The 27,917-nt window shown below is 35.8% G+C and overlaps 1 protein-coding gene across 1 annotated transcript in view; it reads left to right on the top strand.

The window, feature by feature from the left end:
* The window catches only part of OXR1 (oxidation resistance 1), a 428,227-nt gene that overhangs the window by 377,003 nt on the left and 23,307 nt on the right, over window positions 1–27,917 (top strand). The window contains exons 7-10 of the mRNA XM_052651566.1: window positions 3,403–3,587; window positions 6,482–7,239; window positions 11,119–11,287; window positions 16,641–16,803. Coding sequence (XP_052507526.1) covers window positions 3,403–3,587; window positions 6,482–7,239; window positions 11,119–11,287; window positions 16,641–16,803 — 1,275 coding nt within the window. The remainder of the gene's footprint in view (window positions 1–3,402; window positions 3,588–6,481; window positions 7,240–11,118; window positions 11,288–16,640; window positions 16,804–27,917) is intronic.

The raw sequence follows: 27,917 nt of genomic DNA, 5'->3' as shown, positions 1-27,917 counted from the left end.
CTGCAGTGAACATTGAGATGTGTGTATCTTTTCAAACCATGTTTTTTTTTTCTGGATATATGCCCAGAAGTGGGATTACTGGAGCTCTATATAATAGAGTAGCTCTATCTTTAGCTTTTTAAGCAACTTCCATACTGTCCACTAAAGGGGCTGTAGGGTCTGCAGGCTTAGATGCCCTGCAGCATGTGGAACCTTCCTGGATCAGGGATCAAACTTGTGTCCCCTGTGTTGGCAGGCAGATTCTTAACCATTGGACCACCAGGGAAGTCCTGTAGATTTTTCTGATGATGGTCATTCTGACTGGTGTGAGGAGATATCTTCTTGTAATTTTTGATTTGCGTTTCTCTAATAATTAGGAGTTTGAGCATCTTTTTTCAGGTATGTCTTGGTCATCTCTATGTCTTCTGTGAAGAAATGTCTGCTTAAATCTTCTGCCTATTTTTTGATTGAATTTTTTTTAATTGCTGATCGATTTAATTATGATGTACCTTGGTGTGGGCCATCATCAAAAAAATATACAGGTTGTCCAGTGGTTAAGAATCTGCCTGCCAGTGCAGGGGACACAAGTTTGATCCCTGGTCCAGGAAGATTCCACATTCTTGTCTTGTCTTGTGAAAGTCACTTAGTCATGTCCAACTCTTTGCAACCCCTTGGACTATACAGTCCATGGAATTCTCCAGGCCAGAATACTGGAGTGGGTAGCCTTTCCCTCCTTCAGAGGATCTTCCCAGAGATCAAACCCAGATCTCACACATTGCAGGTGGATACTTAACCAGCTAAGCCACAAAGGAAGCCCAAGAATACTGGAGTGAGTAGCCTATGCCTTCTCCAGCAGAGCTTCCCGACCCAGGAATCGAACAGGGGGAATTGCAGGCAGATTCTCAAGGAGCAACTAAACCTGCATGCCATAGAGCCTGTGCTCTGGAATGCGAGTTTGAAAATGGGATTAAGAAAGAATGTATATATTAACTCTGTTGACTTAAAAAAATGCACAACATGCACAGCACCTCAGATAGCTCCTAGAAACTTTTCAAATAGGTAGTGGGGAAGCACAGTATATATGTGATTTTGGTAAAGGGGGAATACATGCAATCAAGCAACAATTTTTGGTAGGAAGTTTCCACTGGTCTCATGAAGCTTCTCCTAGTCATAGGAAACAGTTGTCACCATGAAAGATTTTAGTGCCTTCCTAGATATGAAGAGATGCAAGAATTGGCTCATAAAATCAGCTCCTGAGTATATCTAATTAGCTAAAGACCTGCTCTGCCAGTTTTCCCGGAGCAGAGAGTGCCACCTTTCTGCTTTCCACCCTAAACTCCTTCAGGGGATGTTGAAGGTCAGCAGCTGCAATAGCAAACAATTTAATCTTTGTAGAGGTAGATGGCAAGCACCCATGGCAAACAACAGTTAGTTGACAGGGCCCCATCATGGTCTTAAATTCAATCATACTTTGGGAGGCATTTCATGACCATCCATCCCACATAGCTAGGAAGGCTCATTCCTAGGTGATGATTTTGCTGATAGGCCATTCAGTGTGCTATTCCAGAACTAGGTCTTTATAGTCAAAGATCTCTGGACATCTGTCTTCTAATTATGATCCAGGAAAGTAATCCCTCTTCTTTTATCCTCCCATGTCTAGAATTACTCTATTACAATCATTGATACCATACAGAACTGTGTATTTGATCAACTGCTTCACATTACCTAGTCATCATTATTTTCATTGGAGGTTCAGTTATACCTTTGGTATTGTAAGAAACAATAATCTTGTAAAACTGGCAAAGTACAAATAATATAGCTAGCAATATTATTAGGATCATAATTAGAATTAAGCCAGGAACTTGTATTAGGTTTAGCCCAATGTATTCTCAGGTCATCTGATGTAGTCTGTTCTATACTAATCTTTATCTTTCAGGGAAATTATATATTGGCACTGTGCATAAAGCTCCCAGTCCAATTTCCTAGTGTTACTAGGCTGGTTATCCTTAGTATAATTTAGTTGTTCTCCAGATTAAGTGTTAAGTCACTTCAGTCGTGTCTGACCCTGTGACCCTGTTAACTGGAACCCATCAGGCTCCTCTGTCCATGGGAAGAGGGGGCCTTAAATCTGAAATGACCACAGCCTGATGTTAACCTCATAAATCCATCCCATAATTGTGGGAGGTTTTTTCCCTTGGCTGAATTTTGCTTGTTGTTCTGATTGAGCTTGAGTAGCTTAGAAGAAAATTCATATTATGACCAGGGTCAGAGCAGGCATTATTAATTGGCCAGATGAGAGGATCCCACCTACTAATAGTGAATCACTTTATGCAGAAATCAAAGAAACATTGTAAATCAACAGTACTTCAGAAGTAAATAAATGGATAAATAGTATGGGATTAAAGAATTTTTGGTACTTGAGTTGGAGTGATTAATATTTGTAACTCAAATGTGGAGAGATTATAGTATAAAGCATTGGACTTTTTGGATTTTGGATCTTAGTCCTACCACTTATTAGTTAGCTGTTTTGTTGATTATTTATAACAAATTTCCTAGCCTCTCTCAATTTTAATTTTCTTGCCTCCATTCTCATATCAGAACTCTAATTATGAAGAGGAAATGAAAAATATATGTATAAAGCATGGTACATACAAAGCATTCAGTAAATATTAGCTAATATTAGTGGGATCAGCTTCTTATGTACTTCAATTTGCTCATTTGTAAGATTAGAGGGTTGGATTCTTTATATTTGTATTGCTATTTATATAAATATATTTAAAATGTCATAGCTTTTCATGATTAAGGTAGATGCCATATGCCTTAAAAGTCATAGAAGTCATCTAATCTATCCTATGTTACAGATGAAGAAACAGCCCCAGAGGCTGTGCTTGCCCAAGGCCACATAACTAGGCTAGCGGAGTCAAGTAAAGTTGAGACTTATTTTTAAAGATACTTTAAACAGATTACACTATTTTCCTTTTATAGTAGATTGGGTTATAGGCACATTATTTATTAAACTTGCATTGTCTGCATGAAACTATTTGATACCTTTGGTGAGTGAACAGCACAATGTGAAACAAGGCTCATGCCTTTGGAGGACTATAAAGTCCTCCTTACATTACTGCAGTTATCTTGCTGATGTAACTCAACAGTTTACTGAGGCTGCAGATTTTAATTCCTGACTTGACTGACTGACGGTGAATATAATATTCTTTGAACTTTGCCCTGCTAACAAGGAGAATTTACTGGGAAAATTTGGGTATTATTAAAAACATTTTCATGAGAATGCCATAGTGCTTGAGTGTACTACTTTTGTATAAGGTAGGTGGCCTAACATGGGAAGAAAATCAGTAAAAATATCTAAAATAATTTTTGGAAATGTAAACTTTGAAGATTAAACATTATTTTCTTTTTTCATCTTAGGGCACAGTCAGTGGTGTATTGCTAGTTACACCAAACAATATAATGTTTGATCCACATAAAACTGACCCATTGGTTCAAGAGAATGGCTGTGAGGAATATGGCATCATGTGTCCAATGGAAGAGGTGATGTCAGCAGCAATGTACAAAGAAATTTTGGATAGCAAAATAAAGGAATCCTTACCCATGTAAGAGTGATATTTATACTCCTTTGCAGTTTTTTCCATCTAGTTAGTTGACCTTGGTCTAATAACTCTTAAGTATCTTTTAGTAGTTTTATTATAGATGCTTTTCATTTTATCAGTAATGAAACATATATAGTATTGAAAAGATTATTCTTTATGCACTGGAATAGTTAGGAATTGTTTTAAATTGATATTTGCATATTTGATCAGAGAACCTGATATTTAAAAGTAACCTGTAGTATTCATTTAATTCAGTGTTTACCAGCCCTTTTTCTTCAGATACAGAATTCATAATTCTAAGTTATTTTTATTAGTAATTTAAAGTAATATAAGTAATCAAGGATACCGTTCAAATTTTCCTTAGAAGAGCCTGGAGAGTTGGGTGTGGGATTTGGGAGAGGTCATGAGCAAAGACCTGACATTGGTAAAACCAGAGCAGCTTTGTCTTTTATTTACTGATTTATATGTTTGCATCCTTCTCTCTCAGGAAAGTATAAAATATAGGGGAGAAGACCCATAGATTGCACAACTGTAAAGTTGACCTTAGAATGTACTGGTTATGGAATTTGTATGTTTCAGGGAACAGGTGTGAGGTTACAGGTCAGCACAGCCTGTGAAAGTAATGACAGAGAGAAAAGGGAAGGATAATAAATAAAAGAAGAAAATAAAAGATAGGTATACAAAGAAAGGAATAGGAAAGTACAAAGGAAGAAAATTGAAATAGAAAAGAGCTTCCCTATTTCTTCATAGTTTGTCATTCCTTTGTCAACGGTTTAAAAACTGTCTTCACTTTAACTGATACTGAGATTTCTGTCCCTGTAATAACCTACAAAGTTGATAATGATTGTTTTAAAATTAACCTTTGTGAGATAGAACTACTTACAAAAGAGAGAAAGTTATTTTTTTCTCTGAGGCAGACTACATAAATTGTTAGAATACCTAAGGTAGAATGAAATCATTTATTTAAGAATGTCCATTATACCTCCTACCCCAATAGATAACTATTTTGGCGTGGTAAACTCATCTTTAGAGATGCAGATTATTCCTAAGATTGCCTCTACTGTTAGTTATTTAATATATCATCATCCAAAATCAGTCTGAGCAAATAAAGATTACTGTGGCAGGTAGAGAGGTGACACAGAGGTGAAGGAGTGAAGGATTAGATTAAAAGAGAATCAAGATTATAGCTATGTCAGTCATGAGTGAGATGATTTTTTCTTGCCCTGATTTTCCATTTGTGTTAGGATACTTTGGGATTTTATTGAGTATTATGTGGTATGGTACATAACTGTTCTACACAGATGCTGTGGAACTCTTCCTCTTCCTCTTCTAAATAACTTTTTTATCATTTAGAACATCACCTGGAAAGACCATCTATTTGATCCAAACATTTTTTAAAAATTACTCCAAAAAGAGATTTCTTTAAATCCTGCCTTATGAACTGATTAAAAACAAATATCTGGCAACAGATCAGATAAATGAGTCATGTGATTTTGCAGAATAATGTTATGTATGGTAAAAATGAGGTGTATAAGATTTTATTGGTTTTCTTTTGTCTTATATTGGGAAGTTGATTTCAAAGGTATTGTTCAGGAACAATAGCAGCATGACTGACATAAAAAAAAATGTTACAACACTTATCTAAATCTGTGTCCTGTTGGATTTACTTAACTTTATCTCTTACCTAAGGGTCTTCTACAGATAGTTTCTCAAATCTTTTTGCTGAGTTCCAGGACTCTTGCCTGGAAAATCCCATGGATGGAGCAGCATGACATGCATGCTGCAGTCCCTGGGGTTACAAAGAGCCCCACTTCACTTTCTTTCAGGACCCTGTATGTGCAGTTTTAGTCAATCACCAGTAGGTGACACTGTTACATATTTAATAGCACAGACTAGATGCTTGGATTTCTTAAGGTGAATCAGTCAGTGCAAGGAAAGCAGAGATAGGAATTGGACTTCAACTAACTGATACTTTTTAAAAACTAAAATTTACCTATCCTATGCACAATAAAATTATGTTTATCATTATAAAAATATCAAATACTAGAATAAGAGGAAAAGAGTTACCCATCTTCACCATCCAGAGGTCACCAATAAATTTTGTGTCAACACACAGTCTTTTCTATTCTCAAACTTGCATAAATATTCTTTTCCCACTAAAAACTCATGTCGTTTCCATTTACTAGTTTTTAGCCATCATTTTAAATTGTTGATTTGTATATCATGCTGTAGTCTGCCTCCATGTAGAACTTACACTACCTAATCTTTGAACATTAGTGCTTGTATATTACAAATGGCATTAAACATGGAAATCTAGAAGTAACGATGAATCATTCAGCTAGCTAATATCTAACCTGTTAGTTGAACAAGTTTGTTAGAATTGTTAAGAGTTGTCACTAGAACCATGAAGAATTCCTCTAAGTACTTTTGCCTTGATTCTGTTCAGGTTGATTTTTAGCTTTGCATTTGAGTCATTTGTTTTAGTTTAATTTTTATTTAAATCTATAAAAGCACTATGTGTGTGTACATAGTATCAGTCAATGTGCTTTATTAACACATTTAAAATTCTAATCAGAACTTTACTGAATCCTATTTTTCATATTTCATCAGTGAGTAAATTTTAGTTTAGAATTACAGCTTCATCCAAAAGTTGTGTCTTCAACTTCTCTTCAGGTAGATCAGTTCAGCAAATCTTACACTGATATTTCCCATATCTTAAGTAGTTGATGCCAAAACTTAATTACTTGTTCTATATGAATCAGTTTTTTAGTATGCTATTAAGAGATGTATGCTACGTCCTTTTAGAAAAGCCTTTTTAGTGATATTAATTCAGTGTTTGTGGAAAATAAAATTCTATAATTTAAAAAATAATAACTTCAAATTTTGTTTACTGACAGAGAGATAGATCACTTATCAGGAAGGGACTTCTGCCATTTAAAGAAAGTGACAAGAAGTAATACTGATGAACTAGACTCAAGAATCCGTGATGCAGCTAATGATAGTGCCAGCACTGCTCCTAGGAGCACTGAGGAGTCTCTTTCTGAAGATGTGTTCACAGAATCAGAACTCTCTCCTATTCGGGAGGAGCTTATTTCTTCAGATGAGCTACGACACGATAAATCATCTGGCGCGTCATCAGAATCTGTGCAGACCATCACTCAGAGTGGAGTAGAGTGTTTGACGGTCATATCAGAGGCTGCTAGTACTCCCGATCACTTAAAATCTGGTTCTGGACATACTGCCAGTGAAGTTGGGACTCTTTCTCTTAAAACTGGTTTAAATAATCTTGAAATGGCCACTAAGGAAGGAGATCAGGCTGCAGATAATCTTCAAAAAATATCGGGTCTTAAAGAACAAAGCACAGGTATAAAAAAAGATAACCAGGATTTTCCTGTTAATGAGAATTCACTACATCAAGAAGAAGTTGAAAAAGAAAGTATGCCTTGTGGGGAAGGAATAGAATTTAAACAAAAGCAAGTTGCCAACAAAGGAAAACAAGGAAGGGAACAAAATCAGGACTCAGAGACTGAGGTAGAAGAGCTGCGGAAACTCTGGAAATCTCATTCCATGCAACAAACTAAACTGCAAAGGGAGAATATTCAACAGGTGTCACAAGAAGAAATTAAGCATAAAGTAGCAACAGCCGATATAGAAGGTAAGTGTTGCGGAGTATATTAAGTTAGTCTTACTGTATATTGTCTCCCTCTTTTCTCACTGACTCAAAAGCTGCTGTATCTTAGGCCACTCTGAAGGATAATCTAGTGGCCCTTGACGGATGTTTCTCTGGGACAAGTACATAGTGTCTGGTTTTTACTGTCTTATCTCACAGTGGATTGTACACATAATGAGCATCCTTTCCACCATGTTTATGCATTCCTGATTCACTGCATTCTGTCTTTAAACAATATATTTCTTGAAAATGTGCACAAGTCTATCATACCTATGATTTCTCCTCCCCCTCTTTTTTTCATTTAGTTCTTGGTATGAGTCATCATTAGAATACTATCTAAAATTGGGTAGTGTGTTAGTTGCTCAGTCATGTCTGACCCTTTGCAACCCCATGGACTATAGCCCACCAAGCTCCTCTGTCCATGGAATTTTCCAGGTGAGAATACTGGAGTGGGTAGACATTCCCTTCTCCAGGGGATCTTCCCAACCCGGGGATCGAACCTAGGTCTCCTGCTTTGCAGGCAGATTCTTTACAATCTGAGCCACTGGGGTAGACCCTTAAAATTGTATATATAATATCATAATTGCAATTTGTAATTGCCAAAGTTATATAATCTCTTCATTTTTTCAAAGTGTAATAAGACATAAAATCTGTTTCTGAAATTCTTCCAGGTATCCACAGGTTTCATCATTGTCTGGTTGTTTTTCTTTAAAAAGCAGTACTAAGGAGACTTCCCTGGCTGCCTACTGGTTAAGACTGTGCTTCCAGTGCAGGGGGCCCAAGTTCAGTCCCTGGTTGGGGAACTAAGATCCCAGATGCCATGCACTGTGGCCATAAATGAACTAAAGATTTTTAATTTAAAATAAATAAAAAGCAGAACTAAAATAAATTAAATACCATTTTCTCTTTCAATTTTGTATTTTCATACTGTTTACTTTTGAAAATTATAGTTTTTATTTCTACTACACAATGATTCTGCTTTGTACATTATGTTAAAAGTGGTATAACTCAAGTATTTTAGCTAACATTTCTCATATTCTGTTGGAGTATTGATTTCAGATTAATCTAATTTACATATTTCTGTTTTATAATTAAAATTTTAATTGTTAAAATATGCATAAAATAAGATTTATGAGTTTAACCATTTTTAATGTAAAATATAGGAGCTTTAGGCATATTCACATTATTGTACAACCATCACCACCATCCATTTCCAAAACTTTTTCATCTTCCTGAGCTGAAACTCTCTGCTTATTAAATGATAACTTCTATTCTCCTCTCCTTACAGTCCTTGGCAAGCACCATTCTATATTTTCCCTTTTGTGTGTGGCTTATATCCTTTAGCATAATGCCTTCAAGTTTCATCTATGTTGTAGTATGTCAGAATTTTCTTTCTATATAAAGTTGAATAATATTCCATTATACACAGCACATCTTCTTTATATGTTCATTTGTTGATGGACATTTGAGTTGTTTCTACCTTTTGGCTGTTGTGAATAATAATGCTGCTATGAACATTTAAAAAAAAAAATCACTCAGTTGTGTCCGACTCTTTGTGACCCCATGGACTGTAGCCCACCAGGCTCCTCTGTCCGTGGGATTTTCTAGCCAAGAATACTGGAGTAGGTTGCCATTTCCTTCTCCAGGGGATCTTCCCAACCCAGGGATCGAACCCGGGTCTCCCGCATCGTAGGCAGATGCTTTACCATCCAAGCTACCAGGGAAGCTATGAACATAAGTGTACAAATAATTTGTTTGATTTCCTACCCTCTTTTTTTTTTTTTTGGTTATATACCAGAAGTAGATTTGCTGGATTCTATGGTAATTCTGTGTTTACTTTTTTGATGAACCATTGATCTGTTTTCCACAGTGGCTATACCATTTTATAGTCCCACCAGCAACATACCAGGGTTTGATTCAGTTTTTCAAAACAGGGAATTTTCTTTGCATTTAGATATACTGAATTTAGATATACTGAGATATACTGTATATAATTTACATATACTTAAGACTTAAGGATTATATTCAATAGATGTTAAGTAGTTATCTTCTATAAAAGATTCATTATTCAGAGTTAATGTTCATTAAAGAACTTTTGACAAATCTGTTGCTTTTTAGAAAATTTATAAAAAATTACCTGAAGTTCATCACCTGGAGTTGATCATTGTTAATATTTGGTGTATTTATCTTTGCTCTTCAGTGTGTATGTGTATCTACATACACACATTTATATACACACACATATACAATATTGATATAATTTGTGTATATCTTTATATGTGTATGGTTTTCATATAAAATTAGGATTACATGTAGTATCGTTTCTTGCTTTTTTCAGTTCATATTTTATGTCATGAACATTTTCCTGTGTCATTATACAGTTGACCCTTGAACAACTCAAGGGTTAAGGGGTGACACATACTCCTCTCCCACATTCAAAAATTTATGTATAACTTTACAGTCTGCCCTCCATATCTGTGGTTCTGCATACATGGATTCAACCAACCATGTGTAGTAGTATTATGTATTATTTGAAGAAGATCTATGTATAAGTGGATCCGTGCAGTTCAACCCCATGTTGTTCAGGGGTCAACTTGAACCCATGTAGTTCTTTCGTGGTTTTTAATGGCCCTGTAATTTAGCTATTTCTGTATTTATTAAGACATTCAGTTGTTATTAACAATTCATATTATTAAGATTGATGTGACAAATGCTGGCATAGATATCTTTATTTGATATGTTTCTGTTTGGTTGTCTCATGTTCTGAAATCTTTGAAAATGATAAACTGTTGCATTCTGGTTGACCCAGTGATATAGTAGACTACTTGTATTTTATTGCGTTTGTTTGGGTGCAGGGTTTAATTGGGTTTTCCTGTTACGACATTACTAAATGGAGAAAGTTTGGTAGATATGTTTAGATAGGTGTTCCTGGATTGCCGCTATTTGGTTTCTTCTTTTTTGTATGTGCATATGGAAAGAGGACAAGAAAATTAGTTTTAAGTAGCTAATTTTAAGGAACTTGAGATTCTATATAGGGAAGTTTCTGATCTTTTATCATAAAACTATATAATATAAATATATAATGGAATATAATTGTGAGAATAGTAAAAGTTCATTCTTTTAACCTGATGCAAATGCTGGGGCTCAGATAGATTATGTATCTTGCACAGGGTTACACAGAAAAAAGCCACGACTAGTATCCAGATCTCCTGACTATAGCAAAATGCTTTTTTTCCCATAGTATGCCTCCTTTGTAAGCTAATGTTTCCTGAATTGATCCATATTGTCAGACCTTCAGTGTGTCATACGTCAGCATTTGTGGTTGGAAGGGTTAGAGATAATTCAGGCTTAATAAACTAAACAGGCGGCTAAATCTAGCATATTGTTTTTGTCACACCTTCATATGTATGTAAAAGCTTCAGAAACTTTTTTACTGAATTTTTTTCTGTAACAACCATATTACAGTAAAACTTTGAAAATTCTGCAAACTTATTTAGATATTGTTCTAGAAAGGTAGTAGAGATTGTCCAGAATATTGTATATGTATGTATATGAATAATTACTTTAGTGTGGTTGTTATAAAAATTTAACCAAAATTTCTGGATCGTCTACATTTTTTCCTAATACCCTTAGACATAATATCAGTTCATAACTTGGGTGTTAGTTTATTAGTCTTGCTATACTTGTCACTTTTGATGGAAAAATATATAAGCTACTTAAGAGAATTCACCTTTCAGTAAATTAACATTTTATTCTGTAATTATTTGTCAGAAGTTTAGAGATAAACTTTATTTAGTCTAAATTGTTTTAAATTATTCAAACATGGTGTATGAGAATTGAATAAACACTCTATCTCAATTCTAGGTTCTGCACTTTTAAAAGAAAAGAGAAGGCATCGATTGCATAAGTTCTTATGTCTCAGAGTCGGAAAACCTATGAGGAAAACATTTGTATCTCAAGCAAGTGCAACAATGCAACAGTATGCACAAAGAGATAAGAAACATGAATATTGGTTTGCTGTGCCACAAGAAAGGTAAAACAATAACAACAAAATCTGGAGAACATTGAGATTCCTTGAGTTGAAATTATTTTGTATAACAGTTCATACCAGTAGCAAAGTACTGAAATAGTTTATGATTAAAACCTGACATTAAATCTGTTCAAAATCAATTAGCTCCTGTTTTATACTCTTTAGTTTATCCCACTTTTAATTTTAGTCCCCTTTTGTGGTTTAATGCAAAAAATATGAACATATACCTCATGTTACTAGTAAATAGTCATAGTTAAAATGTTTTAGATCAAGAAGGTTCATCAAAATATTAACTGGTACAGCCCACCTCAAGGCAGGAAATGATACAATTGCTTTTTTTTTTTTTACTTTTTATTTTGTATTTTGTTAACTGGTATAGCCAGTTATCACTGTTGTGATAGTTTCAGGTGAACAGCAAAGGGACTCAGCCATACATATACATGTATCCATTCTCCCCCAAACGCCCCTCCCATTCAAGATGCCACATAACATTGAGCAAAGTTCTGTGTACTATACAGAAAGTCTTGGTTATCCATTTTAAATATAGCAGTGTGTACATGTCCGTCCCAAACTCCCTAACTATATATAATTTCTTTTTTTTTAATTTCATCAAATCCTTTCTATTATAAATGCTTGCTATATACATAGCACTAAAATAGCTACTAAAAGGATCTGGTCTTCAAATTATTTTTTATACTCACTGCACAGTAAAATTTCTCATATTGTGATTGAGCAATATTTGTAAAGGATGTCTGTTATCACTGTATTGTAAATACTGACATTTTAAGTTCACTGGATCATAAATAATGGCATTCTAAGTTAAAACTTACATTTATCTATTAAATATATCCAGTGGGATTTAGATAATGTAACAATTTGCCCTCTACAATTAGATTATACATTTAAACACTACTTGAATGTGCTCTTCTAAAGCAGTTTTGCATCACTACTTTTCTCTTTGAATTTATATTTCAATTATACTTCCTCATAGAATCTTATTATAAGGTAGTATATTTCTATTCCTTTTTACATTTTTTGCAACAAATTGCATATGCTTACACATTTATCTGGAGCTTCCCAGGTGGTACTAGTGTTAAAGAACCTGCCTGCCAAAGCAGGAGACATAAGACGCCAATTCGATCCCTGGGTCGGAAGATCGCCTGGAGAAGGGCATGGCAACCCACTCCAGTATTCTTGCCTGGAGAATCCCCATGGACAGAGGAGCCTGGCAGGCTGCAGTCCATAGGGTCGCAAAGAGTCAGAGATGACTGAAACGACTGAGCATGCATGTACATATTTATCTGTGTGTGTGTACTGACATTGCTGCTGCTGCTGCTAAGTTGCTTCAATCGTGTCTGACTCTGTGCGACCCCATAGACGGCAGCCCACCAGGCTCCCCGGTCCCTGGGATTCTCCAGGCAAGAATACTGGAGGGGGCTGCCATTTCCTTCTCCAATGCATGAAGGTGAAAAGTCAAAGTGAAGTCGCTCAGTCGTGTCCGACTCTTCGCGACCCCATGGACTGCAGCCTACCAGGCTCCTCCGTCCATGGGATTTTCCAGGCGAAAGTACTGGAGTGGGGTGCCATTAGCTAGGTAATACCTTTTAAAAAACTATTTTATCCCTTTCCATTCTACCTTTGTTTGTTACTGCTTTAGTATAGGTTTACATCCTTGATCACCTGGGCTATTTTAAAAGTCTTCTAAATCTAAATTGTAAATACACAGGGATTGTTTTGCATATGCCAACACCCAAGTAAATCACCACCCAGAATAAAATACAGACCACCTCCAGTACTCTATAAAGTTCCCTCCTGAGCCTAGACAACCCCTAAACTCCCAGAAACAGGTAGTCTGGTGGACTTCTGACTAGTTTTGCCCTTTGAATTTTATGTAAATGGAATTATACAGTATATAGTCTTTCATGTCTGGCTTGACTTCTTTTATTCTGTGAGACTCATCCATATTGTATCAACAGAATCTTTTTGTTGCTTCATTATTTGGAATTTTATAAATATTCCATGTTTTTTTTATTCAACAACCTGCAGACAGGCATTACACATACTAAAAATTTTCTGTGATTATTCTCAAAAGAGTAAAGGGTCTAAGGCTCACCCTACTTGTTAACAGGTTGGCCTGCCTCAGTTTAATGAGTGCTGGCAGAAAAGAGTCACAACAGCATCAGTCACAGCTCTAGCACTTGTATGAGTTCTTTGAGCTTTAGTTCCCACAATTGGGTATGAAGAAGGCCAAGTGACAGCTGCATGTGCCATGGGTTATGTTAAAGAAGAGGAACCATAAGTTTAGGGAACCTAAAACTTCTATAATGTACAGTAAGCATGGTTTCCCTTTGATCCAGAGTAAGATACTAATGGGCTTTCCAAGTGGCTCAGTGGTAAAGAATCCATCTGCCAAGCAGGAGACACGTGTTCAATCTCTGGGTCAGGAAGATCCCCTAAAGAAGGAAACAGCAACTCACTTCAGTATTCTTGCTTGGGAAATCCCATGGACAGAGGACCCTGGTGGGCTACAGTCCATAGGTTCACAGAAGAGTCAGATACAACGTTGCGACTAAACTTCCACCACAAGATACTGAATATTTCTGCCTTCTAAAACCAAGCTATGCTGTTTTCTGTGCAAACATACATGAAAAGGTAGTGCTGAACAAAGGTACACAGTGCCTCTGCCCATAAGACATGCAGAAATCCAAGAGAAAATTGTCTTTCAACACCTACATTATTCTAAATATTAATTAAACCCGGAAGAACATTTTATCATTAAAATTATTACTAATGAACAGTTGATCAAAGCAACATAAATTATAATTTATCATACATAGCTATTACACATAAAATGTAAAATACAGGAAATGTCTTAATAAAATAGTTAGGGCTTTCTCCCAATTAGTTTATGTATCCAGTGATGAATATTGTTCATTGAAATGATAAAACTCAGTGGCTCAGTTCTGCCCCCTCCCTTTTTCTTTTTCTATAAGTACTAAAAAGCTTTGTTCATAAAAATGTCTATGAAACTGAGAAGTTTTATTATAATGTCAGTCAGTTCTTTAAACGTATTTCTGTTTATATTCTAAAATTAATCATCTTTCATCAAAATTATTTTTAGTAACCATCATTTGAATAGCTTCATTCAGTTTTGTGGAAATTAGTGAATTAGAAACCACCTGATATACAAAAGGACTTACTACCCAGTTTTTAAAATCTTTCCCTGTCTCAATACCAACTTTGGGCAACCTGGAAGTTTTTATACTGGAAGTTTTTTAACTATAAAGACATGTACCACTGTAAAATTCTGGATGAGTGAGGATGGTACTTTAGTGAAAGCAGAGAAGAAACAATCTGCAAGATATCTTAACCACGCTGTTCTCAAGAAGATGAGTATGAGTGAAGACTACCATATGGAAACGGAAGAGAAAGAGATTGATTCCCTTAGATCTATCTTAAATGTCTGTGTACCTCTTGGAAAGGCTTTATATGTCCCTCTGAAGACTTCCTTTCAAGAATATAATAATAAAATTCTTTTCTCTCCCCCCTGACCTAAATATACAGTACAATCTGTGCGTTCAACAAAATGTGATTAAAATAATTTAAAAATATGCTGTGATTTGCATAATTCATGAGTACATGAAAGGCAAAGAGCCAGATACTCTGATCTGCCAGTGATACCAAGATGATTACAATGAGATATTCAACCCTATTATATCTTTAGTTAAAAACAACATAAGGATTTATTTTTCTCCTTAGTGTTGGCTTTGTTTTAATTTTTGAATGGAATTTTCCATTTTAATATTGTCCTTGCACCTTCACTAATATTCATTGAAAATTAGTTTTATTAGAATTTCGAAGTTATTGTATTTCAGGATTTTATGAAAAAGTTGCTTCATAGAGACAAATTATCTGGAAGATGATACTTAACACCTTTTTCAAGCATTAGTTGCCACATAACAAATGACACTATTAAAAATTTATTGAAAACAATGTCCAGGACCGTGGTTATTGATTGCTATATGTTAGTAGAGAGGTTTTTTTAAATATAAATTTATTTATTTTAATTGGAGGCTAATTACTTTACAATAGTATATTGGTTTTGCCATACATCAACATGAATCTGCCATGGGTGTACACGTGTTCCCCATCCTGAACCCCCCTCCCAGTTGCATCTCCATACCATCCCTCTGGGTCATCCCAGTGCACCAGCCCCAAGCATCCTGTATCCTGCATCAAACCTGAACTGGTGATTCATTTCACATACGATACTATACATGTTTTAATGCATTCTCCCAAATCAGCCCACCCTCGCCCTCTCCCACAGAGTCCGAAAGACTGTTCTGTACATCTGTGTCTCTTTTACTGTCTCGCATACAGGGTTATCATTACCATCTGTCTAAATTCCATATATATGCATTAGTATACTGTATTAGTGTTTTTCTTTCTGGCTTCCTTCACTCTGTATAATAGGCTCCAGTTTCACCCACCTCATTAGAACTGATTCAAATGTATTCTTTTTAATGGCTAAGTAGAGAGTTTTATAATCACTTTTCAGTTATCCATACCAATTAAAGCCAACAAAGCATAGATGTTTGAAATGTGCGTCTTACCCTTCAGATAATTTTTATTTCAGGGATTTAGGGTTTAGCAGGACTTCCCTGGTGGCTCAGACGGTAAAGCGTCTGCCTACAATGCAGGAGACCTGGGTTCAATCCCTGGGTCGGGAAGATCTCCTGGAGAAGGAAATGGCAACCCACTCCAGTGTTCTTGCCTGGAAAATCCCATGGATGGAGGAGCCTGGTGGGCTACAGTTCATGGGGTCGCAAAGAGTTGGACACAACTGAGCGACTTCACTCACTCACAGGCTTTAGTAAACAAAACTGAAAGAAGGGACATAAAAGTTAAATATATTAAATTTCTATTAACTTGGGAAAAACCTGTATAGTGGTCAGGTTTCAAAATAGGTAATTAAAGTAAGTTATTAGTTGTATTTTAGATAATTAGATCATTGTGTGATTGAGGTTAAAATGGTGAGTTTGGTTTTCCTTCCCATTGTCAAGTTTCCTTCATGAAAAGAAATGTTGCCATGAAGAGCATCTGAGCTACTCAAAACCAGGCTGAAGAAAATCCTAATGCAGTTAGGAGCTGGACAGAACACAGCCCCAAAATTTTAAGTTAATGTCTTCCTGGTAGTGGGCTTTGTTTTATTTTTAAATAAAGAATAGTGTATGTAATATTTTGTATATTTTAAGTCTTCAAGTTTTGTGAAGCGGTTTAACAAAAATAATTTTTAAATTCTTGCTAACAACTCAGAATAGCAGATCTATTAATTCATAATCACTCATTCTAACAGGACAGACCACTTGTATGCCTTCTTCATTCAGTGGAGTCCAGAAACATATGCAGAAGATACTGGTGAATATACCAAAGAACCTGGATTTATAGTAGTAAAAAAGATTGAAGACTCTGAAACAAATGAGGATTCTACTAATGAAGCAGCAGCTAGAGAATGGGAGGTAAGGGGGAAAATGTGAAGCTTTCATTTGTCTTTTTTCTTTTTATGAATTTATAGTTTTAGAGTTGGCAAAGTTGAAGTGATCTTTAAACGAGTAATATTTTAAAGGTTCACTGTCCTTGTATATATGTATTTATTGAATAAATCTGATTAGTAACTTTGGTTTATTCCTTTTTGTCATTTCCCTTTTGCTTTAAAATGTTAGAGAAGCAACCTGTCATCAGTAAAATCCCTTTTATTGAGTAAACTTTAGGAATAATTACTGTTATACTAATTTTCATAAAACATTTATTGTAGATCTAATTCACTTTAATGTTATCTCCTGCATGGAGGAGGCCTAGCAGTTATTTAACACATTCATGCAAATTAGCACTCCTTCTAAGCTCATATCCAAGCATTATCTTGACATCAGTTCAGCAACATGCAAAGAAAATAAGCTGATGCTAATTTTACAAAGTAATGAAAGTTTTATGCTCTGCTCAAATTTACTGAGCTTGCATAAATGGTCAAATTGACACTAAACAACTTTTTTTTAACCCCTCTTAGATCTATCTTTTAAAATTGTGTATTATGATTTTACATGCTTTGTCATGTGGGATTGATAGAGTGACGTATCTGGTCTTTCTTTTGTTATGGTTCTCTGGATTCACCTCTTCATGCATTAGAAAATACAGAGCAGATGCTAAAATGTGATAATAAACTGAATCAAATTTTGTTATCCATCTGGTGTTGTTTGTGATTGTTTGTGTGATGAATGTGGTGTAGATGTATTTAACATGTATAATGATTAAAGGTATACATGACATGTCTTTTGTTTAAAATGCACACCTGATTTTGTATGTGCCTCAATCCGTGCCATGTAGTATATTCAGAATCAGTTTGTATTGTGACTATGATATAATGGAGGAAAAGAGTTAACATATATTGAGCATTTATTTTGAGTTATTTTTAATATTTAGACCAATATTATTAATCTCCCTACCAGCTTTCACAATAGCCATGAACTGGAAACAACCTGAATGTCTGTCTGCAGGTTATTGAATAAAAAAAAAATGGAATATTTATAAAATTCCAAATAATGAAGCAACAAAAAGGTTCTGTTGATACAACAATGTGGATGAGTCTCACAGAATAAAAGAAGCCAAGCCAGACATGAAAGACTATATATTGTATAATTCCATTTACATAAAATTCAAAAGGGCAAAACTAGTCAGAAGTCCACCAGACTACCTGTTTCTGGGAGTTTAGGGGTTGTCTAGGCTCAGGAGGGAACTTTATAGAGTACTGGAGGTGGTCTGTATTTTATTCTGGGTGGTGATTTACTTGGGTGTTGGCACATGCAAAACAATCCCTGTGTATTTACAATTTAGATTTAGAAGACTTTTAAAATAGCCCAGGTGATCAAGGATGTAAACCTATACTAAAGCAGTAACAAACAAAGGTAGAATGGAAAGGGATAAAATAGTTTTTTAAAAGGTATTACCTAGCTAATGGCACCCCACTCCAGTATTCTTGCCTGGAGAATCCCAGGGACAGGGAGCCCGGTGGGCTGCCGTCTATGGGGTCGCAGAGTTGGACATGACTGAAGCGACTTAGCAGCAGCAGCAGCAGCTAATAAAACAGGATATAGTGACAGATGATGGTGAGGTACTAACTTGGGTGGCAAGGTAGATGGCAGTATTTTCAGTCAAGTCAGAGAATTGACAGTTTTCTCTCTTTTGAGATTGAAACACTTAATTTTGAAAATAAAGACTTTAGTACTAATTTTTTGAGTATTAACTTTTTATTTAAAAGGGACCATCTTAATTCTTATGGACAATTCTGCAGATTATAATTTCTATGGAAAAAGTTTTCTCACCTGTTTTCAACTAGAATTGATTCAAATAAAAAGATGATAAAAAATTGATAAAAAATTAAATTTTAGAAACTTTCTGCTGTGTTATCTAGAAACATTTTGCTGCACTGTCTAATAGAGTGGCCACTAGGTGACATGTGGCTGTTGAATACTTGAAATGTGGCTAATGCAACTAAGGAACTGAATTTTTAATTGTTCAATTTTGATTAAACATAAAAACCAATACTTGATTCATTATTGAATGACTTTTAGATATGTTTTGAACAACTTAGATATATGAATTCTTTTAAGCTATAAATTTCATAAAGTGTCAATATGATCTCATAAATAAGATCAGGTATTTCCTGTGAAAATCTGGTATCTCCATTGAGATGTAGTTAACTATGCTAATTCCTATAAATGCAATAGCCCCTCACCGCTTATACATAGCTGTTGAGCAAGGAAATATGGCTAGTCCAAATAGAGATAATCTGTAAATATAAAAAATATGCTGGTTTTTTAAGGTTCAGAACTGAAAGAAAAAAAATGTAAGATATCATTAATTCTTCCATCGATTATGTTGAAATGATGTTTTGGTTATATTGGATTAATAAAATATATTAAAATTGATTTAACTTTTTTTTTAATGTGGCCACTAGAAAATTTATAATTGCGTATGTCTTGCATTGTATTTCTCTTGTATAGTATTGGTCTAGTGCCTGATAGCTACTAAGTACATAAAAAGCTGGGTGGTTTTTTTTCCCATCAAAAGTCTGTTCTTTACCTTAGAGTTCACTCTTGGTGCTGTACATTCTATGGGTTTGAGCAAATGTAAGAGAACATAAAAAGTATTTTAAATGTTTAAAGTATGTTTTTTAAAAGGGAATTTGAGGTGGATGAACCTCGAGCCTGTTATACAGAGTGAAGTAAGTAAGAGAAAAACAAAATGTTACATATTAATGCATACATATAGATTCTAGAAAAATGGTACTGATGAACCTACTTGCCTACTTGCAGGGCAGGAGTAGAGATGCAGGCGTGGAGAACCGACTTGTGGACACAGCAGGGGAAGGAAAGGGTGGGGCAAATGGAGAGAGTAACATTGCATATATACACTGTCATGTGCAAATTAGATAGCTAGTGGGAAGTTGCTGTATAACACAGGGAGCTCAACCCAGTCGTCTCTGACAAATTACAGGGGCGGGAGGGAAGTTTAGGAGAGAGGGGTTATATGTATACTTGTGGCTGATCCCCAGTTTTGTATGACAGAAACTAACATGACATTGTAAAGCAATTATCCTCTAAATAAAGATCATTTTTAAAAAGGAAATTTGACTAGAGAACATACATAAAATGAGAAAAACTCAAAATCTCTACTTAGGTGTAGAGAATAGGTGACTTAGAATTTAAGATGAATTTGTTATGTATTTATTTCATGCTGATACAAAATTTGTACATTGGGGAACATTTGCCTATGATAAACTTACCTTCTCAACTTCTTTTCTGTTCTCCCTTCCTATTCCCCCTTCCCTTCCCCCTACCTATGTAAGTACCATGAGGGCAGGGTTTTATGGGTATCATACACTGCTCTATCTGCTGAGCTATGAACAGTGCAGTCATATAATTAACCCTTTGTAAATACTTACAGCATTAGTGAATAAATTGGACATAAATTAAAATAAATAATAAATATAACTTGTACTTGTTAACAATTGGTCTAAAATAAGTTCTTATGTCACTTGTAGTAAATATTTTATCATAAAGCCATAGACTCTTAGAGTTGAAATTAACTGACAGTTCAGCCTTTCTCATTTTACATTATTCTTGATTCTACTTTAGCATATTTAGTGCTGGGGAACTTACTGCCTCAAAGGGCAGTGCTTTTCAGTTTAGGACAGTTCTGTTAGAAAATTATTTCTTTTAGTGAGTTTAAAGAAATATACCTTTGTAAGTTTAATACGTTTATCTTTGTTCTTCCTTCCCGTGCACATTAGTAACAACAAAATTTTTCTGTGTAATATGATAATGTTATACTTATCAGATATTAATATTTAAATATTGTTCTTTATTATCTTTTTAAAAAATCCTCTACCAAGATTATTTTCACTGGTACGTCTGTTTGACTTTAATAACTCTTCTTTGATCTGACACTGTCTTCATCACTACCCTAAAAGGACATTAACTGTAGCACCCCAAATTAATAAAATGTGCATCTTTGTAACAAGAAAAATTTTATAAATCTGAAACAATTTAAGTTCCCAAATGTGCCAATGAAAGGTCACTCCTACTGAAGATAGAAAGGGCTGGAATTTGAGAATTAGATATGATGAAAAAAGGAAGGAAGAAAAGAGAGCAACATTAGAACTTTGTACAGTGAATTCCAGAAAGAGGTGAGGGCCGCAGAAACCTACCTTTGCTAGCGAAGAGAAAAGATAGCTGCATTTTAAGATTGTTAGCAGTAAGAACCCTTGATGATACTTCAGAACTAAGATTTCTGAATACTTGGAGAAAAAAATCTGAGAAATACTACATGTGTAACTCAAGGTGTGTGTTGGATTGATGTTATTTATTATGTATACTTTATTCAAATTTAGTCGTTACTATAAATATAGTTACCATAAAACATCAGCTTACCTCACCATTGTTTCCTTTTTTAACCATACTGTCCTGAGTATCTTAAGAATAAATTCTTCTGCTGTTGGCAGTTCAGTAGCCCTATCTTGCAGCTGAAGCAGAACAATTTCTACAATTGGTAGTCTTCTCTGTTTTTCTCCGGTACTCAGTTCCAGAAATCAGTAAAGCATGTGTACTGAGGAAAATGTGTTATGTGGGCTTTTGCAATTTTGTGAGAAATATTCCTTTATCATGGGGATTGTTTTTATGAATTTTCATTGAAAACACACTAATGGCATTTCAACAATGTAAGGAAGATCCTGAGGTGAAGGTGGGGAAAGATACCTGTTGACCTCCTACTATTTGCTGATGATTGTGCTTTTATTTGATTAATACATAAATACAGAGATAAACAGTATAGTGAATTTGCATGTACCACTCAGCTTTATCAACTTATTTCATTTATAATCCTTTTCTACAGTTCTTCACATTTCTTTACAGGTGATAAAAATGTTTAAAATACACATAATATGTGTATATTTTTACAATTTGCTGTTTGAGTCAGCATCCCAGCATGTGGCATATAGTTCTCTGACCAGGGATGGAACCTGGGCCCCCTGCATTGGGAGTGGAGAGTTTTAGCCACTGGGCCACCACAGAAATCCCAAAGCCTGTTTTATTTTTAAGATTCATGTGAATTTTGCATTATCTTAATTCATCTGATATACATAAAAAACCTTTTAAAATTCCTGATCATGAAATAAAAGTGATGCTACAGTAGTGAAGAAAATTATTCCATTTACTCTTCACTTCTCACACTTGCCTAAGTATTGACAAAAATATCTTAACATTGAGTTTTTGGTTTCTGATATGACTTCTCCACTTTTATGTGCTTGACATTACTCACATTTTCTCAAAATGATCCAAGCTTTCATTTTAAGTGAAAATATAAAGGTGGCACTCATGGTAAAGAACCTTCTTGCCAGTGCAGGAGACACAAGAGATGTGGGTTCAGTCCCTGGGTCGGGAAGATCCCCTGGAGCAGGGTGTGGCAACCCACTCCAGTATTCTTGCCTGGAGAATCCCATGGACAGAGGAGCCTGGTGGGCCATGGTCCATAGGGTCGCAGAGTCGAACACGACTGATGCGACTTAGCACATATGCATAGATGTAAATTTATTGGGTACTTATTAAATAAACCTGTACACTGGTTTTGTAATTATGCCAAATATTTTAGAATTTGCTTTCTGATGTAATTTTGTAAATCATTTATAGGATTTTCCCATTTTGACATTAATTTTATTGTTTAATTTTATAAACGCTTTAAAATAGTTAACTTAACCTTAGCAATTTAGACTGTAAAATTTATCATATCTTCAGTGATTTGGTTTTCCACCTGGATGTGATAATTACCATGTGGAATCAGTTCTGTTTTCTTATTTGTCATTAAGTTATTGCTATGGTGTATTATTATATTTCTCAGAGAAGTCTTAACAGTTTCATATTGCTGCAACTTTAAGAACCAACAGTTTCAGGAATAGTTAGTGTTTTACTTCTTAAACTACCAGGTAATGAGTATTCTGGTATTCATTTTCTTAAAGACATGGTTTGTGTGTGTGTCTGTGTCTGTGTTTTTAATTAAAGTAGCAAGTAGTGCCAAAATTAAAACTGAGTCAATATGTAAAACAAAGCAGAAATCCTGATCTCTTCTCAGCCTAGTCAGCAAAATCCATACAGAATTGATTTTGTTCAAAATAAAAGTAGTCTCTATCTCTGAGTCACTAAACAGGTCACATTTCTCACATAAAAGCAATTAAAAATGAATATACTTTTGTAAACAAATTGAATCACATAGGATTACAGATCATAACGCCAAAAGAAATTCGGTAAATCTGAAACTTTTGTAAATCAAAACATTAGAAACATGAATTAACACAAATTGTCTTGTGTAATATTTCCATATTGATTATTTTTAGACCTCTTTATTGAGGTATAATTGATATATAAAAAACTTCATATTTAATATATGCAACTTGAGTTTGGAGACAAATATATATCCATGCAAAATTCAGGCTTAAATTGAAGAAAGTAGGGAAAACCACTAGACCTTTCAGGTATGACCTAAAGCAGATCACATAACGATTATACAGTGAGGGTGACATAGATTCAAAGGATTAGATCTGCTAGACAGTGCCTGAAGAACTATCAACGGAGGTTCATAACATTGTACAGGAGAAGTCGACCAAAACCATCCCCAAGGAAAAGAAATGCAAGAATAGTGGTTTTCTGAGGAGACATTATAAATAGCTGAGAAAAGAAGAGAAGTGAAAGGAAAAGGATAAAGGGGAAGATACCTAAATACAGAGTTCCAGAGAATAGCAGGGAGAGAGAAGACAGCCTTAAGTGAACAATGCAAAGAAATAGAGGAAAACAATGGAAAGGAAAAGACTAGAGGATCTCTCCAAGAAAATTGGAAATACCAAGGGAACATTTCATGCAAAGATGGGCATAATAAAGGACAGAAACAGCAAGAATCTATCAGAAACAGAAAAGATGATGAAGAGATGGCAAGAACACACAGAACTATACAGAAAGGTCCTTATGACCTTGATAACCATGATGGTGTGGTCACTCACCTAGAGCTAGACTTCTAGAGTATGAAGTCAAGTGGGTGTTATGAAGCATTACTATGAACAAAGCTAGTGGAGGTGATAGAATTCCAGCTGAACTATTTCAAGTCTTAAAAGATGAAGCTATTAAAGTGCTGTACTCATTATGCCAGCAGATTTGGAAAACTCAGCAGTGGCCACAGACTGAAAAGGTCCGTTCATTCCAATCCCAAAGAAAGGCATCACCAAAGAATATTCAAATTACTGTACAATTGGACTCTTAACATGGCAGCAAGATTATGCTCAAAATCTTTCAAGCTAGACTTCAACAGTACATAAACTGAGAACTTCCAGTAGTACAAGCTGGATTTAGAAAAGGCAAACGAACCAGAGCAAATTGCCAACATCTGTTGGATCATAAGAAAAGCATCTACTCTGCTTCATTGACTACACCAAAGCCTTTGACTTGTGGATCAACAAACTGGAAAATTCTTAAAGAGATGGGAATACCAGGCCACCTTACCTGCCTCCTGAGAAACCTGTACACAGATCAAGAAAAGAGTGAAAGTGGCTCGGTTATGTCCGACTCTTTGGGACCCCATGGACTACACAGTCCATGGAGTTCTCTAGGCCAGAATACTTTAGTGGGTAGCCTTTCCCTTCTCCAGGGGATCGTCCCAAACTAGGGATTGAACCCAGATCTCCCACATTGCAGGCGAATTCTTTACCAGCTGCACCACAAGGGAAGCCCAAGAATACTGGAGTGGGTAGCCTATCCCTTCTCCAGTGGATTTTCCTGACCCAGGAATTGAACTGGAGTCTCCTGCAATGCAGACAGATTGTTTACGAACTGAGCTATGAGGAAAGCCCTAAGGAGCATTTAGAACCTGACATGGAACAACTAATTAGTTCAAAATTGGGAAAGGAGTATGTTAAGGCTATATAGCCACCCTGCTTCTGTAACTTATATGCAGAGTGCAGCATGTGAAATGCCGGACTGGATGAAGCATAAGCTGGAATCAAGATTGCTAGGAGAAATATCAATAACCTCAGATAGGCAGATGACATCACCCTTATGGCAGAAAGTGACGAGAAACTAAAGAGCCTGTTGATGAAGGTGAAAGAGGAGAGTGAAAAGCTGACTCAAAACTCAACATTCAAAAAACTAAGATCATGGTATCCAATCCTATCACTTACTGCAAATAGACGGGGGAAAAGTGAAAACAGTAATAGATTTTCTTTTCTTAAACTCCAAAATCACTGTGGACAGTGATTGCAGCCAAAAAATTAAAAGACACTTGCTCCTTGGAAAAAAAGGTACGACAAACCTAGAGTGACTTCCCTGGTGGCTCAGAGGGTAAAGCATCTGTCTACAATGTGGGAGACCCGGGTTCAATCTCTGGGTTGGGAAGATTTCCTGGTGAAGGAAATGGCAACCCACTCCAGTATTCTTACCTGGAGAATCCCATGGACGGAGGAGCCTAGTAGGCTACAGTCCATGGAGTCAAAGAGTCGGACACAACTGAGTGACTTCTCTTTCACTTTTAGACAGCATATTAAAAAGCAGAGACATCACTTTGCCAACAAAGGTCTGTCTAGTCATAGCTCTATAGTTTTTCCAGTAGTCATGTATGGATGTGAGAGTTAGACGGTGAAGAAGGCTGAGCATAGAAGGATTGATGCTTTTGAACTGTGGTGCTGAAGAAGACTTGAGAGTCCCTTGGACTGCGAGGAGATCAAACCAGTCAATCCTTCAGGAAGTCAGTCCTGAATATTCATTGGAAAGGCTGATGCTGAAGCTGAAACTCCAATACTTTGGCCACCTGATGCAAAGAACAGACTCATTGGAAAAGACCCTGATGCTGGGAAAGATGGAGGGCAAGAGAAGGAAGTGACAGAGCACTAGATGGTTGGATGGCATCCCCCATTCAGTGGACATGAGTCTGGGCAAACTCCAGAAGATGGTGAAGGACAGGGAAGCCTGGCATGCTGCAGTTTATGGGGTTGCAAAGAGTCGGACATGACTGAGCAACTGAACAACAACAAATATACCCATGTAGGCATCACCACAACCTTTGCCATAAACATTGGCCATCTCCAGAAGTTTCTCATCCCTTATTATTTTGTAATAAGAACACTTAAAATTAACCTTCTTAGCAAATTTTGAAGTATATGTTTGGTACTGTGCTGTAGAGTAGGTCTCTGGTTCTAGGCTATTAAATGTTTTCATATTAGCATTTAGCATGCGAGAATAATTATGGTCTGTTTTGACTATTACTAATATTAGCTGTGGATGTTAAATATCTGTAAAGTTTTGAACAATGCTTTGCTTTCTTTATTAATATTTGTCCTCAGTTGGTAGCCAAAAGCTGTAGGCTATAAAATTTCCATTAAATCCAAAATGTTACTTAATTTATATTGTGAGAAGGGATGAATAATGAATGACTGTTTTATGATTTTAAAAATTAAAATATGTTTTTTAAAAGTGCTTCATTTTTATAGTCTGTCATTTTACTTTTGTAATGCTAAATTGATACCTCTTTCAAGCTCTGGGGTATCTAGCCAAATTTAAATGACCTGACATTACGTTTTCTGAGTATTATGAAAAAAGAAGGGATAGAAAGGAGATTTACTGAGCTCATTTTATGTATGCTAGGTAGATATTACATTCATTAATTACGAAGCATTTGGCTTCAAGAAACAAAAAATCACACTTAAAATAGCTTAGACCAGTTGATTTTTCGTTTTTAATTGAGGTGTAAATGATATATAACTTATTAGTTTCAGGTGTATCACATTATGACTTCACATTTGCACATATTATGAAATGGTCCCCACAGTAAATCTAGTTAAGACAATACATACTTAAAATTTTGTGATAAAATATTTTTAAAATCTACTCTCTTCAGTTCAGTTCAGTTGCTCAGTCATGTCCGACTCTTTGCAACCCCAAGAACCACAGCACGCCAGCCCTCCCTGTCTGTCACCAACTCCCAGAGTCTACCCAAACCCATGTCCATCGATCGGTGATGCCATCCAACCATCTCGACCTCTGTCATCCCCTTCTTCTCCTGCCCTCAATCTTTCCCAGCATCAAGGCCTTTTCAGATGAGTCAGTTCTTTGCATCAGGTGGCCAAAGTATTGGAGTTTCAACTTCAACATCAGTCCTTCCAATGAACACCCAGGACTGATCTCCTTCAGAATGGACTGGTTGGATCTCCTTGCAGTCCAAGGGACTCTCAAAAGTCTTCTCCAACACCACAGTTCAAAAGCATCAGTTCTTCAGTGCTCAGCCTTCTTTATAGTCCAACTCTCACATCCATACATGACCACTGGAAAAACCATAGCCTTGACTAGACGGACTTTTGTTGACAAAGTAACGTCTCTGCTTTTGAATATGCTATCTAGGTTGGTCATAACTTTCCTTCCAAGGAGTAAGCATCTTTTAATTTCATAGCTGCAATCACCATCTGCAGTGATTTTGGAGCCCAGAAGAATAAAGTCAGCCACTGTTTCCCCTGTTTCCCCATCTATCTGCCATGAAGTGATGGGACAGGATGCCATGATCTTAGTTTTCTGAATGTTGAGCTTTAAGCCAACTTTTTCACTCTCTTCTTTCACTTTCATCAAGAGGCTCTTTAGTTCTTCTTCACTTCCTGCCATAAGGGTGGTGTCATCTACTCTCAGCAACTTTCAAATATGTGTTGCAGTATTAAACATAGTCTCCATGTTGACTGTACAGTTCTTATGACCTATTTATATTTTATAATTTGGCCCCCTTCATTGATTTTGCCCACCCCAGCATCCCCCCAGTGGCAACCACCAGTCTGTTCTCTTGTATCTATGAATTTCATTCTTTGTTGTTTTAAATTCCACATATACATGAAGTCGTATGGTATTTATCTGAAGGTTTCACTTAGCTAATGAACTCAAGGTCCAGCCAATACTGTCTCAAATGACGAGATTTCAATCTTTATTTTGGCTAAGTAGTATTCCACTGCATATGTGTCCCACATTTTCTTTATCCATTCACTGATGGACACTTAGGTTGTTTCCAT

This window comes from Budorcas taxicolor, chromosome 14, assembly GCF_023091745.1.
Source record: "Budorcas taxicolor isolate Tak-1 chromosome 14, Takin1.1, whole genome shotgun sequence".
Taxonomy (NCBI): domain Eukaryota; kingdom Metazoa; phylum Chordata; class Mammalia; order Artiodactyla; family Bovidae; genus Budorcas; species Budorcas taxicolor.
This window is presented reverse-complemented; position numbering and strand designations above follow the sequence as displayed.